Below are 13687 nucleotides of genomic sequence, written 5' to 3'. Positions count from 1 at the left end.
TCCAGTTCAAGTGAAGATCCAGTCGACAGTAAAACCGGGCTTTTTCGAACTCCAGCCCCCTTTTCCTGTTTACTGTTGCGCCATAACCGATGCGGGGTATGTTTCGAGATGAATTCGACGTGTCTAAAGACACAAATCCTTCCTTCTACCCTTCTGAATTTCATTCCAATCCTATACCACCGAGAATTCGTCCCTGAAAACTCCAAGGGCCCTTGCTGGGAAAGAAGTCGGCCGTTGATGAAAAAGCAACAAAAACAAAACCAGAAACTCCGCCAAACCAAAAACCATTCAAATGAAATAATGGGTATCGGGCACTTCCTCTCAAACGTACACCGCCGTTGTTATTCAGGCCAGCTACAGACTGGCCACCCCGTGTTCAACGTCGAAATCCCCAGCGTAATCCATGTGGCTCGAGAATCGTCCATATGGATCAAGCCCCAGCTCCTGTCTCACATCCCGCTGAATCTGAAGGAAATATCTTCGAAGGCTTCGAAGGCCCTTGAGAAATCCGCCATCAGGTTGACCCGGGTTCTGCGGGGGGCATGGCTTGTCGTCAATGTTATCAAAAGGAGTGACGCTATTGGCAAAATCGGCAATCTTGAAATCAATCTCCCTCTTGTTCTTCGCCTTCTTGCGTGGCGTCTCCTCGGTATCAGTGGCACAGTCGGTGGTTGACTCATACGCAGTCTCGTAATCATCATCCTCCGATGTGTCACCGTCATAAAACATGAGCAAGCTTGCTGCGTAAAAGCGGTATCCGCCCAGCTTGCTCACAATTTGCTCCAGTTGTCCAAGCTTCTTAAGCACGACCGGGATATGTCGTAAAATGCTATGCAGGTCCTGACCATCGTATAGGAACTTTTGCAATGCGCCCTGAAACTCATTTCCAGCTTTGAGCTTCCGGCCGTAATACTTGTCCTGGAAATCGTACGTCTGCTTCTGGGCGTTCCACACCTGTAAACCACAAATTCGTACTCCCAACTCGGCCGATGTCGTGTTTCGGCACTTTTCCGTTTGCGACTTTTGCTTCTTCGGAGTGGCCTCTACACCATACTGTCTGGTGCCCATCTTGAGGTCCATCATGCAAGGTCTCTTCATTCCCGATGTAAGATCTTCCAAGAGTAAAAAGTACTCGACACGATCCTTTTGGGACTTGGCCTCTTTCGGGTTGACTGGTCTGGGTATCTTGGCGAACTCTGAGGCCACATCATCAAGAACCGGAGCAGGCTCTGTTGACTCGATAGCGAACTCGTGTTCCGGTTTTAGATGTTCAAGATACTGAGAATGGTGATGGGCGCCGTTTGCTTCCGAAGAATGATGTCCTTCATGGTGAGCCTTCGAGTGCCGCCTGGGCTTATCCTCGTTATCGCCTTTGTATCCAGCGTCATCGGCTTCCTCAAAGTACTTCAAGTCGCCTCGTGATTCTCGAACATCCTCAGGCTTGCGACGTAGACCACCAGCCGAATACCTACGCTTCTTCTTAGCAGCGAGGGGGTTGTCCTTGAGTGTTTCGGGCTCAGGAGCACTAGTTCCCGTCACATCCTTGACTTCTTCGGGAGCCTGCTCAGGTTCTGACTGCACGAATTCATCCATGCCCGGTCCGAGATCGCTGTGTGAGTAATGATGCGAAATCTTCCGTTCCGATGGGCAAGGCGTATCTGTATCATGCTCATGCATGAATGGTGAGTCACTCTTGATCAAAGCAGGGTCGGAATTGGTGGATCTCAAGAGACGTTGCAAAGTTGGACGCGGAATAGACCGTTGGTGCGGCCGGCGATGTCTGTGAATCTTGACGGGTTCTTTGAGGAATGCGTCGTTAAAGACCTCGTTCCTCAATCGCTTGTTAACCATTGTAGCACCCCAGCTGTTGGGTCGCTCGTCCAAGGTTGGCCTACTGGATGTCCCGGATGAGGGCACGCAGCGGTTTGACAAAGTCGATGTTGAAATACTCTGTCGTCGATATTCCCTTGGCAACGGCATCGGCTGCAGTAGGTTTCTGGGCAAAATGTGCCTGTTGTCGTCGAAAGTCACTGTCGGGACAGGGATGTTACTACTCGCAAGAGATTGGCTAATGACTCTGCCTGTCGGTCTCTCGGGCTTCGCTTGCTCTTCAGACTGCTCCAGTTCGTGCCTACAAGCTTCAAGCTTTTCCTGCGCCTTCTTTCGCTCGGCTGCTGCAGCCTCGTCCTTTTTGGACGTGCTCTTTCGGCGCGCCTGCTTTTGAAAGGTGACATTCAGCACACCAATATAGCTGCAAATGTTAGTATTTTCAAGACATGACGCAAATGACAGGGTCGCAAAAACACAATTTGATGGAACCTACCGAGGAAGAAAAGGCAGCAGATCACGGTGGTATCTCTCGATAGTCTCGTAAAACTCATTTTCCCTATTGTTGAGTTGTTTACAAACAGCCCTTCGAGAGAATCTCCAGAGGGTGGTGTGGCCACCAACTTGATGTTTATACGGAATGAGCTCAATCGCCTCAAGAGGTTCTTGAGGGTCGTGCTGATGATCATGGACATGGTCTTCATACTGGCTCACGATTTGCGGTTGTTTTAAGGAATCGGTTGTCACTGTGATTTCTTCCTCAATGACAGCGCCTTCTTCACCTCGCGCAGGAATAAGATCACCGCGTGTCAGGGTCAGTGCCTCACGGGAAGCGTGGCGAGAAATACCGAAAGGGGGTTCATCCTTCTCATCAATGGCTTCAGGCTCAGGCTCGTCGGCTTTGACAAGCCACGGACGTTGATTACTTTGTGACAAGGACCGGACACGGATACTACGGGCCGCAATGCGGTCCTGCGGCTCACTTACACCAGATTTCTGCGCTTCTTGATGGGGCAGAAACACAGCAGACGAGATCTTTTCTTCCCCAGACTCGTCGGCTTCCCCATCTTCACGAGATCCGACTTCAGTATGAGCGCTGTCAGCCGAGTCCCGTCTCGCATCCACTACTTCGGGTTCAGGGGTGCCCTCGGCATCAGTAGCCGGAGTCGGCCCCACAGAACAAACCGGCTCCACCAATCTGGTCTGCTCATGCCCGTGTTTGGTTTGGGATGATGGCTGCACTTGCAGCGGCGTAATGTCTTCGGAGTCGAGTGACTGACTGACTGGCAGAGAGAAATATCCATCGCTAGGCGATGTGCTAATAATAGGGTGTTCGTCGAGCGGATCCGACAGCACAAAAGAAGCTTCGCGATCTTCCGGTGGAGGGCGAGTGGGTGTCAAATCCTTGTCAGAAGTTGCAGACTGGGGCGCTTCGCGCGAAGCATGCTGCCGACCTTCCTCAAGAGCAGGTAATTTCTCTTTGGGAGTCTTGGCGTCTTTGCGGCGGAGTTTTTCCTCAGGCGGCAACCCTTCTTTGAAGAATCGTAGGCTGTAGCTCGATTTGCGACTGCGAGCATTGTGTTCCACGCCAGCCATAGCCTCGGTGACAGACTTCTCTACTAAGCCGTCCTCCTCATGGCCTTCCGCAGAACCAATTGACCATATTTTTTCGTTCTTCTCGGTGCCATTGCTTGTCCAGTGTGGCGGCAACTTTCCCCACGGCACTGGCCTGGCCTGGGCATTTCTAACATCTTCCGTCCGCGTCGGCACAGGTGTCTTGGTAGGTGAACAAGTCTCGAATTGGGCTGGTCGATCGTTAAGGTCGGCAGTGTATGTTGTAATTGGAGGGTGGTAAGAGTCGACCGACTGTCTCTCCAAGTCTAAAGATGTAGAAGTCTTGCCACGAGACCCATCCATCTCGCGATGGTCAAGAGCGCCTCGAAGTGTAGCAAGAGTTGAGTGGTTGAAGGATGAAGGGACGCTCGCAGCCTCGCGAGGGGCGAGCGACGTCATTGTGGTGGTGGCTGTAGATGATCCCATGTTGATAGATTCAGAGGTGGCTCTCGTTAACGGTCGAGGAGCGGTACGCTGAGCGGGGACATTGTGGTGATAAGAGTCGAAGGGGTAGGAGGTGCTGTCGCGGTCGTACTGGGAAGCGAACGTCGCTGGTGCTGATGGTGGTCCTGTCAATGAAGAGGGACTCAACCGCGCGCTGGGCGAGGCAGAAGTCGAGATAGTCGCTGGGGGTGAGGCGGTCTTGTTTAGGTTAGACTGTCGAACACCAGGAACAGAAGTGGTTGTAAGGGTTGCGGTGGAGGATGAGGTGACAGGAGAGATGGTTGTAGTAGTTGTAGTGGTGGTAGTTGAGGGAGAGAAGGATTTTGACTGCTTGAGGTTTGTAATACCACGGGCAGAAGCCAAGGCTTGGGTCAGCAGGGAAGGACCAGATTGCCTCGGTATGGGACCAGGGCCACGAGGCTTCTTATTACTAGAGGCAGAAGTAGAAGCAGAGGCGATGGGGACGGTATCGGTCTGGTCTAGAGTGTCCCTGGCATTGGCATCACCATGGGGCACGTAATGAGAATCAGACGGAGAATCAAAATCAGGAACAGGGTCAAGATCAGGATCAGGATCAGAATCAGGCACGTTGTTGGGCACCTTGTCTGCAGAGGGTGGCGGTAGGAAGGGAGAGGTGTGAGTAGTGGTAGTAATGTTGTCGACTATAGGATCAGCGACAGCGACAGCGGGGGGTTGACCACAGCGGCTCCCTTGATGGGCATCGGTATCGGTATCATCAACATCATCATATTCATGATTGGGGCCAACAACGACACGGCTATCTGTGACAGCGCCTGTGCCTGCAACAGAAGTATCTGACAGGGCACATGGCACCGATTCTGATTCTGGCTCGCTCACCGGTACGGCGTGTGCGGCATTTTCGGACAAACGATGCGGACTGAACATGAGGAGGAGGACATCTGGCGCGACACGCTTTACTGGGAAAAAGGAAGAAGGAGAGAGAGAGTTGCAAGTAGGTTTGTTTGAGTTGAGAGATGGATTGAAAGACGGGTGGATGCTGGTGGAGGGGGAGAATTGAAAGGCAACTAATCCAATGGGCTGGAAGAAGTGGGCGTGGAGGAATGATTCGTTAGATACAGTGTCAGGGGGGCCTGGACTTGTAATTTTTTGGAGGGGCGGTAAAGGCAAGCGTACCTAAAAGTCGAGGTGCTGAACAAAGAGGGAGGGGCACTCTGTGGTCAAGGCGGGGGGGGCGTCATTCATGGATCAGTTCAGTGCACGTCTGCCCGCTATGTACCGAGTACGGCTGGGCGGGCTGGCCTGAGAAACATCAATACTGTACCATTACTCAGCGCAGCAGATATGGAATGGAACCTATTGATATAATCTACTCGCCAGTACCTGAATTGAAAGTTGCCTCTCTGGCGGGGTCAAGTCTCACTATGTTATGCCCTAGCTACCTACATACCTAATAAGCCTGGGTTTAATCGACTCCCGTCCATCGGCTCAGATGCTTCCAGTCCATTCCCAGTTCAGTCCCTGTCCCATTTCGCGGGGTTCCGGTCTTCTAGTGGCTGTCAGTTCTGTAACTCCCGGAGCCCGAACATGATCAAATTGCCAAGTTCCGGGCTGCCATTACTCTTCCCCGGCAGTCTACACCGCAACTAAACAGACCAGCCCTCGCCTGGATGAAGGGATTTGCTTGTTGAACAAACGAACGTGCTGCAGTAATCAGCCCTAGCAAAACAAAATCCCTTTCTAGAGGCACACCACTCAAGCCAAAATTCGAGTCCAAGTCCAAGCCTCAAAGTCTGTGCTTGTCGCAGGAGGTTCAAAATACAAGCTGCTGGATAAGCCGAGCCGTAACTTGTGTGGACCCTAATAATGGGACAGAACGGATACGGACCGGAACAGAGGGGGAGGCAGAGGTAGCCCATGTGAAAGAGAGGTTGGATGGGGAGCAATGGTAGCTGAAGCGTTGAAAGATGCTCAACCTCTGTTATCTCAGACAGTCAAAGCAAGGGACTCGAGACCAACAAGCTGTCTAGAGGAAACAATTCACATGTTAAGGAGGGGAGTGTTGAGAGAAACTGATAAGACGGACTGAATGATATGGGAATGAAGGGGGTGTGGCTTGTTAATCCCATCCAATTGATCACTATCAATTGCAGCCATGTGGATTGCAAGCAAGATAACCGGGCTTCTCGAAGATGTAATTCTAGGGGACCTTGATGTCAGCATTATAGACGGGAACTAGGAAGAAGGGAAAAAACATCCGATTGAATCCGTACCTGAATTTGTTCAATGAAGAGACGATGTTTGTTGAAAAACATCTCATCTCATCACATCGAACCTTGACTATGCTTATCGGATCTACATTTGATTTACACACGCTTCAGCAAGACAGACCTTTGCACTTACATAAAATCGGTGCATCAAAATCACAGTACATTAGTTTAGTGTCGCATACCTACATACATACATACCTACATAGCCCCGTCCCGCTGTGGAAGAACGCTCCGCAAATATGCGTAAAGCGTCAGATCCCCCATGCATGACCTTATCATTACGGAGCCCAATTGAAAAGTCATTGGGCACTCTTTTCTCTCTTAAAAAAGGGGGACCCGCTATCCCGTTGCTACCAGAGAGTGGATGATCTTTTTAATCTGACCCTAACGGCCTAAAGGGAGTTGCTAAACACATGTTTCACTTGATAAAGGTCAATGGCTGATAAGGGGTTTGATTTATATAGGTAGTCTAGTTGTTCTATCTCTAGGGCGTCTTTATCTAGGTACTCATTCTAAAAATGAACCTTCTATTATGTGATGCTCTGCATTAATGCCAGGCTCATTGAGAAAAGGTTTCAAGAAGCTAACGTACAGCATCTTCTCTTCTCGGCCTCTCGGCGGAACCCGTGGCTCTCCAACTGTTGCACCGACTTCTGTCATTCTTGTGTCATTTCTTCTTCCAAATACCTTGCTTTTTTTTTACCTTCAATTTGGTCACGCTGACCCTCCCTCTTTCGCTTGCCTTGAACTACCGCAAGGGCCTCCTCGTCGAGGCGATCCATGTTCCTCTACACGGAACGATTGATGGTTCATGTTGTCAATTGTGTCATATGATTGGACAATTTGATCTAGCGGTTGATTTTCGTACGCTTTGATGAGGCTACAGCTAATAATATTTGCTATCTAGGTTATCCATGACGGGTTCATGTCCATCAGCCTATGAGATACTAACGACTGAGAAAAGATAAAAGGCTGAAGCTTCGACAAGGTGACGTAGTTTTAAAGTTTCAACCCCTTTTGATTTATGCTCAGTAAGAACATGGCGTTTGCTATGATTTCCTCCAAGGACTAGGATCTTCTCACATCGAGCAGAAACAACAGCTCTCGATTGTACGTAACAACGTAAATTACATGTCACATTTCTTTTTGTTGTCCACCCGAAACGGGTTGTTGCGGACATCTCCGTCTGTATCACACAGCATCAATGCAGTAACAGCCGGATCATCGACAGTTCTGATAATTCTCTACACATTCTTCGCCCCAACCTCTTTCCTTCATGCCAATTAAAGGCTATCTTAATTCATTCTAGCGTCGGAGCTTTCTTTGGTGGAATTGTAAAAGGCGTCATGTGATGTTTCAACGCGAGCCACCAAGATCATGACATGTTCCAGTTATTTCATGATAGTGTTGAATATGCATACAACCAGATCAGCTGCACCAAGCAGTGTCGATTTCAAATCGCACATCACTCCAATCATCTCTTGACCCCAGATTTGCCAAGTCCAAGACCCTAGTGACCCGCTCGGCAATATCTCATGGCGTTTGGAAACTGGGGAGACACGTGCTTCGATACTGGTTCGATGATGAGAAACCCGGTCTGAAGCTTATAAATTCCTGGCTGATATTACACGGCATTCACTGCGACCAGTAAAGGTCTCGACTGGTGTCGTCCTGCCACGTCCAGCATTTTCAGTCGCTGATGGAGAAGCATAGACCGCCCGTCGAATTCCCACCCTCATCATCATAGCCAGCTCATCATCAAACGATTTCTAATGACACGATAAAACCCCCCGGAGACACGTTTTGTATAAACTCCGATGAATGGTTCCAACCCTTGTTGTGCGGCGCTTTGGCTGAATTATGGTTTGTGGCTTGAAATGATACTATGTAGCATTACCCTGAGATAGCGTGTTCAGAAACATGTTTGTTCCTCGATCAAGTTCTCCTAAGTCAAGGAATATACATTGAATACGAAATGATAATATTCCACACGCGACGCTGTTCTCATATCCCCTGTGGAGGGCGTGTTGTTAGAAGTTATCCAGAGCATCGTTGTCATGATATCCCCGCTCATATGTATTGGCCCGCAAGAGAGAGAGGACAAGATATTTCTGACTGCAGATTTTAATGCAGCGCAACGCGGCTATCAATGCTACCAAGAGCTTGCATAAGACGATTGATGCTACTCCTGCAACTTTTTACTAATTGGAATTGTGCTGGGTCTTTGATCCGACAAGGAGTCGTAGGACATGGAGTTACCCTATACATCAACATTTCAATCCATCTGTTGGTCTGAACAAAACACTGCTGATAAAACCCCCGACCAACAGGTCTCCAGTTTCATGATTTTGTTTAAACCAAACTTGTGCGCTCAAATATCCAAACCGTCTGGATTTCACACTCTCAAGCTATAGTAGCCCATCCTGTGACGGCACGTCCTATCCCGCCAAAGCAACTCTCGCCAACACCATCACCAACTGTCTATCTACCATGGCATATGCCCTGCACTAAGACATCCTTACCTCAATTATCCAATCATCAAAGCTGGTGATCTACCCCATGTTTTAGCCAGATGTATTTTTTGTGTTTATCTCAATCCTAGAAGACGTGCATGTCACTCCCTGACCAATCGTTGTTCATCTTCCAACAACGTGCCTCGACTTCACCTTGTATGACGTTCCAGAACTCAACTCAACACAAACCCTCCGGACCTCGACATCTCGTCAAGTAAAGACACGCACACACACACCCCTGGATACGTCAAAGTGACAAGTTGATCTAAAACCGTCTCAAGTGAGACATGCTCTGTTTGTTTAGCTCAGGGCCGATCCAGGGGCAACGGGAGGCGAGAGAGACCGTGGACGTAAACCGGCTCATCAACGCCATATGTCGTGTGCTTCTATGTCACCCTGAGCGCGGGTCTTATCTGATGAATGGCATCAATGTAGCCATTAGCCGTCTCGACCGGTTAAAGATCCGGTCGAGTTGTCTGGAAGTGCAGAGCGACCAGAATTCGCACTTGATCAGAGTCAGAATCCCTGCCACTAGGAATTCCACCTTCACACGTCAATGTTGGAAAATTTACAAATCGATGGATACAAACCCACAGACCTGAAGATTTTGCAGTCATATGACTCTTATACGATGGGTCTCTGTCTGCCAAGCTGGCCTCGAATCGAGAGATCAAAGACCACAGCCCCGAATTTCCAACAAACTCTTACCATGACGAGATATTCTGTGGAATTACAACTCTCAGATCCGACTAATAAGATGTCTCCGTTCAAGCAGGCCTGTCTTCCCGGGACCGGACTGGGCGGACAAGTTCTCCGCCCCGGATTCCGCCATTGTCGCTCTTAGCTTCGAATATCCAAATAACTTTGAACATGAGGCGGCCTCCATCATCAAGGCAAAGCAAATTGCGAGTGCACTGTTGCGTTTTGTCTCAAGGCATGATCCTAGAACCCATAGATACGTTCTATCCTGCTTCTAGTCTACCCGGCGGAAACTCTTCCGGCCCTGGACTCGGCTGAAAATTTTGGCTTCATGGCCGCTTCGATCAAAGTCATCGTCGATCTAGCAACCCATCCACAAACAGCTCTTACAGTAGCCATGTGCTCTACGGGTATGGTTGCACTGCCGGGGGCGTGGATTCAGGGCGCAAAAGTATGCTCAACGTTGTCCATATACATACTTCCCCTAGAATGCAGACAAGCGAAACTTGGCAGAAGCATTACTCGCTGTCATGACTGACATTGGAAGATCCATTTGTAAGATCAATTATAGATCCGTGAGTTGTCATGGCTCTGGCGAATCAGATCCGGGACCTCGGGCTCATGGGCTATAGTCGCAGATGTAGGGAGACAGCATTACATGCCATTCATTATGCACATATCACTGAAACCGGCGATTTGGTTAATGAAGCTCTTTGCTTCTTTGCTATGTTTAGCATCTCAAAGAAGCGGTGTCAAGATCGGATGCTATGGAGATTAATTTCTAGTAAAGCTGCCTACATAGCAAGGAAACGGGAATGCTGGTAGTCGCACGTGGTTGTAACAACAGGCAACAAGTCCTTTTAGTAAATAGTTTCACACGTAACGAGACATGTTAGTGCAGTGGCTTGATCTTGTTGTTTGTTGAGACGAACCTTGCTCTGGACTGTTGCTTCTTTGGATATCGGTCACTCAAGATATAACCGCTAATAAATTATAACCAGATAATTTGTTTAATGTGATTTCGCATTGAATGGTTCTACACTGAGGTATCTGCCTACCGTACGCCGAAAAATAAGACAAACACCGCCGATACCAGACTTGTATTGTCCATTGTCATGTCGTTCATGTCGTTTTAACCCCCCAACTCCAGGCAAATTCCTAACTCGAAGATGCTCGGCATTTAACGCCATGTATGATGTGATGTAACTCCCCCGTTTATGCATGTTTGTTTGAAATGTGCCTTCGACGAGGCTCGGAAATATTTGTACGATGCGTAATGATGTTAATACCACGGGCTCTGGTGCCCATGAGTCAATGCGGGCGATTGCGCCATGATGTTTGTGCCACCAAGGCAATCGAATTCTTCCAGCATGATATCCGCGACCATGTCAAGCGGATCTTGCGACTCTTCGGTCTCTTGATCGCTCTTAGTAGGATCTGTAGAAGTTGCCGGCTGTCGTAGCTGGTCTGCTGCAAGGAACGCATCTGCCATAGCACCTGGCAAGGGGCTACCGACAGTGCGCTGTGACTCTGATGGCAAGAGACGCTGATGGTGACGGATGATGGGTCCTTGAGAGACGGCGTTGAAGTGCTTCTGGAACTTTTCACCTTCTGACGTGGGCAATTCAGATATAGGGGCATCGGGTGGTGGAGAGCCTTGACGTCTGGTAAGAGAAGGGCAAGGAGTTGTAGGCATGCTCGATTCCGAGGCTCGCCAATTGGGTAATGGGGCGAAGGAGACACGGCGCCCAGGGCTGTTGCTCTCCCAGGGATTCTTGGTTGCTGAAGCCAAGATAGCCTGCGTGCTAGGAAGGCCAGGTCCAGACTTCTTTAAAACAGAACGCTTGGCTCGACGAGAGCTGCGCTCAGGAGAGAGTGATCTAAAAGAGGCAAATGACTTGACCGAAAATTGAGGCTGAGGTGTTAATGCCATAACGGGAGTCGAAGCTACATAACCTTCTGGTGTCTGGGCGTTGACTTTAGCCTCGATCACCGGCGTAGCAGAATCATGAAGTATTTCTTGATCCTTCTTTTCAGTGATAGGTGTATTCTGGGAAATGTTGACTGGTAGGTCCGCCATTTTCTTTGTCCACGGAGTTTGCTCCTCTGGACTGGTTGGAACTACAGCGACATTGGTTTCCGCTTGCTTCAATCCTTGGTCCTTCGTATTTGTCAAGCCAAGAGACAGCATAGCATGCTGAGCCCATGGGCTTTGTTGGGAGAAACGAAATGGTGTATGTTCCTTGGAAGCCGATTGATCTAGTTGCTGCTTTGAATGTTCGCGTACAGGAGTATTGACAATAGTCGGAGAAGCGTCGTGATTCCATTGTTGGCTTGAGTTAGTATCCCGCCCAGTGTTTGTCGTCTTGGGAGTTGAGTGAGTGGGATTCACTTCTATTTTGTTCTCTTGGGCAATCCCAGGGCTTGGTGCTGGGCATGACAAAGTGGTGTTTCCTCCACTAGTCCATGTCTGTTGCGGAGGGCACGCTGTTGCAGACGGGATACTGCAACTATGGGGTTTCAGTGACCCGATTTCAGATGGTGTTGTCTGAGCTACTTGTTCTACAGTTGAAATTTGTGGCGTCTTGTTGTTGGACGTTGCCGATGGTGATATGACGTCCGGGGTATTCTCCTTGCTGGACCCATCGCTCTTATGCTCGCCCTCTGCCTCTTCATCAGATTCGTCCCCTGAGTCAGTGTCACTAGCCTCCAGATGCTGGGCAATAACTAAATTCTCCTCGTCCTCAGGTGCCTCTTGCATATCCACATCCTGGGTGTTGTGATCTCGCTGGGGTTCGTCAACAGGCCCCGCAACAGACGCCGTTGAGTTGGAACGAGATTCGTCAGAAAGACCAGAATCAGAACTTGCCGAACTGGTTTCCGAGGATGACGAGCCGGTAGTGCTGTCCGCTGATTCCTGGAGATGGTCGATTTCATTGAGGTTTCCACCAGAAGTTGATAGCAACGGGTTTGTAGTGCTACATGAGTCTGCATCCACGGGCAGGTTCGAGATCTGAGGATCAACAGGCTCATCTAATGGCGTACTATCTTCCAGGTCGGATACAGAAGCAATACTATCCATATCCTGATCGGGGGATGATAGCCCAGACCAAGATTCTTCGTCGTCTTCAACCATGGATTCGCCTTCATCTGAGGTCGATTTAGGGACTTGACCGATCCTTGGTCGCATCTTAAAGCAAAAACTTTCGTCTTCCTGTGTCTCAAAATCCGGGCCAGTAATGTTTTTGTTTGATAAAGCACTGTGTGGCTCTGCATCCGGATGTTCGGAAATGGACCGTTGTTGAGTTACTAGAGCCTTGCTTGGTGTTTGTTGCTCGGGGCTGCGCTGTGATAGGAAGCTGGCTTCTAGGTCCAAAACTGGAGTGTGTTGTAATTGCGACAAGGGCGAAGACGAGTCTGTAGAAGTATGATCGGATGCAGTCTCATCACGAGATAACTCGTCTTCCGAAACATCAGGCTCGTCCCGGACATGTGGGAAAGACCGTCCTGCTGGAACGGACGATGACGGCAAATGATCAGGGACACTTGTAATGTATTTGTTCATCGTAGGAGTCGTCGGTGTTGGAACTTGAGTCTTGTGTCGTATTGGAGTGTCCACTGGCCCCGACTCCATAACGTCTTTTCGTTGACGTTTACTCGCCAAGAGTTTCAGCCACGAAGAACCATTTGCCTTTCTCTTTTTCTCAGATGTTGATGTTTGCGTTTTGGACGTCCAGAACTCATCTCTCTGTCCCTCCTCTGACTTGACAGTATCCCTCCATTGCTGAACCTTGACCAACTCGTCATCTTCCAAGTAAGGATGCGTTTCGGTCTCAGAAGCCTGGTTGAGGCTTTCGGGGCTTGGGAGGTGACATTCTAAACTGTCTTGGGGCGGATGCAGTGTCTCTGGTACGGTTGAAATGCGCTTGACCTTGGCTGATCTTGCCAACTTCCCAGGTGAGGTCCTAATTATCGCCGAGGCACCAGCAGTCCTGTGCTTTGATCGCCACGGATTCAACCAGTTTGTCGAGTTTGATTGAAAGGGGCCTTTGAGGGCCGCTGTCACAATAAATGGTACTTTGCCGTCAAGAAATCGTTGGCCTGCCGCTTCGTATCGAAGTTTTCGTGAGGCAGGACTGTCATAATCTTCGTCTTCCGATCCTTCGTAAAACACATCGCCGGGGTCGCAAGTCGCTTCGCAGTATATTGTATCGTCCCCCCATTCAAGTGCCAGCTCGTCCGCTAGCGGGTCGGCACGCTGTAGTGTCATAATCTCGGTGGTGGAGGGTTTCGCCCTCCGCGTGGTCAAAAGTTGTCTTTGATAGCGGCATTCATGAACTA

General features: G+C 49.4%; 2 protein-coding genes across 2 annotated transcripts; both read right to left on the bottom strand.

The window, feature by feature from the left end:
* Positions 1 to 354: 354 nt before the first annotated feature.
* FPOAC1_001771 (uncharacterized protein) lies at positions 355 to 4791 on the bottom strand (the record flags this gene model as incomplete). Its single annotated transcript, XM_044846361.1, has 2 exons — positions 355 to 2251; positions 2324 to 4791. The coding sequence occupies 2 exons, from the start codon at positions 4789 to 4791 to the stop codon at positions 355 to 357; spliced, it is 4365 nt and encodes a 1454-aa protein (XP_044712277.1).
* A 5837-nt stretch (positions 4792 to 10628) lies between these two features.
* On the bottom strand, positions 10629 to 13616 carry FPOAC1_001770 (uncharacterized protein; the record flags this gene model as incomplete). The annotated part of the gene is made up of 1 exon (XM_044846360.1): positions 10629 to 13616. One exon carries the CDS (start codon positions 13614 to 13616, stop codon positions 10629 to 10631), a length of 2988 nt encoding a protein of 995 aa, XP_044712276.1.
* Between the last annotated feature and the right edge of the window lie 71 nt (positions 13617 to 13687).

Source organism: Fusarium poae, chromosome 1, assembly GCF_019609905.1.
Source record: "Fusarium poae strain DAOMC 252244 chromosome 1, whole genome shotgun sequence".
Classification (NCBI taxonomy): Eukaryota; Fungi; Ascomycota; class Sordariomycetes; order Hypocreales; family Nectriaceae; genus Fusarium; species Fusarium poae.
The sequence above is the reverse complement of the archived record's forward strand: the minus strand, read 5'-3'. Positions and strand labels throughout refer to the sequence as shown.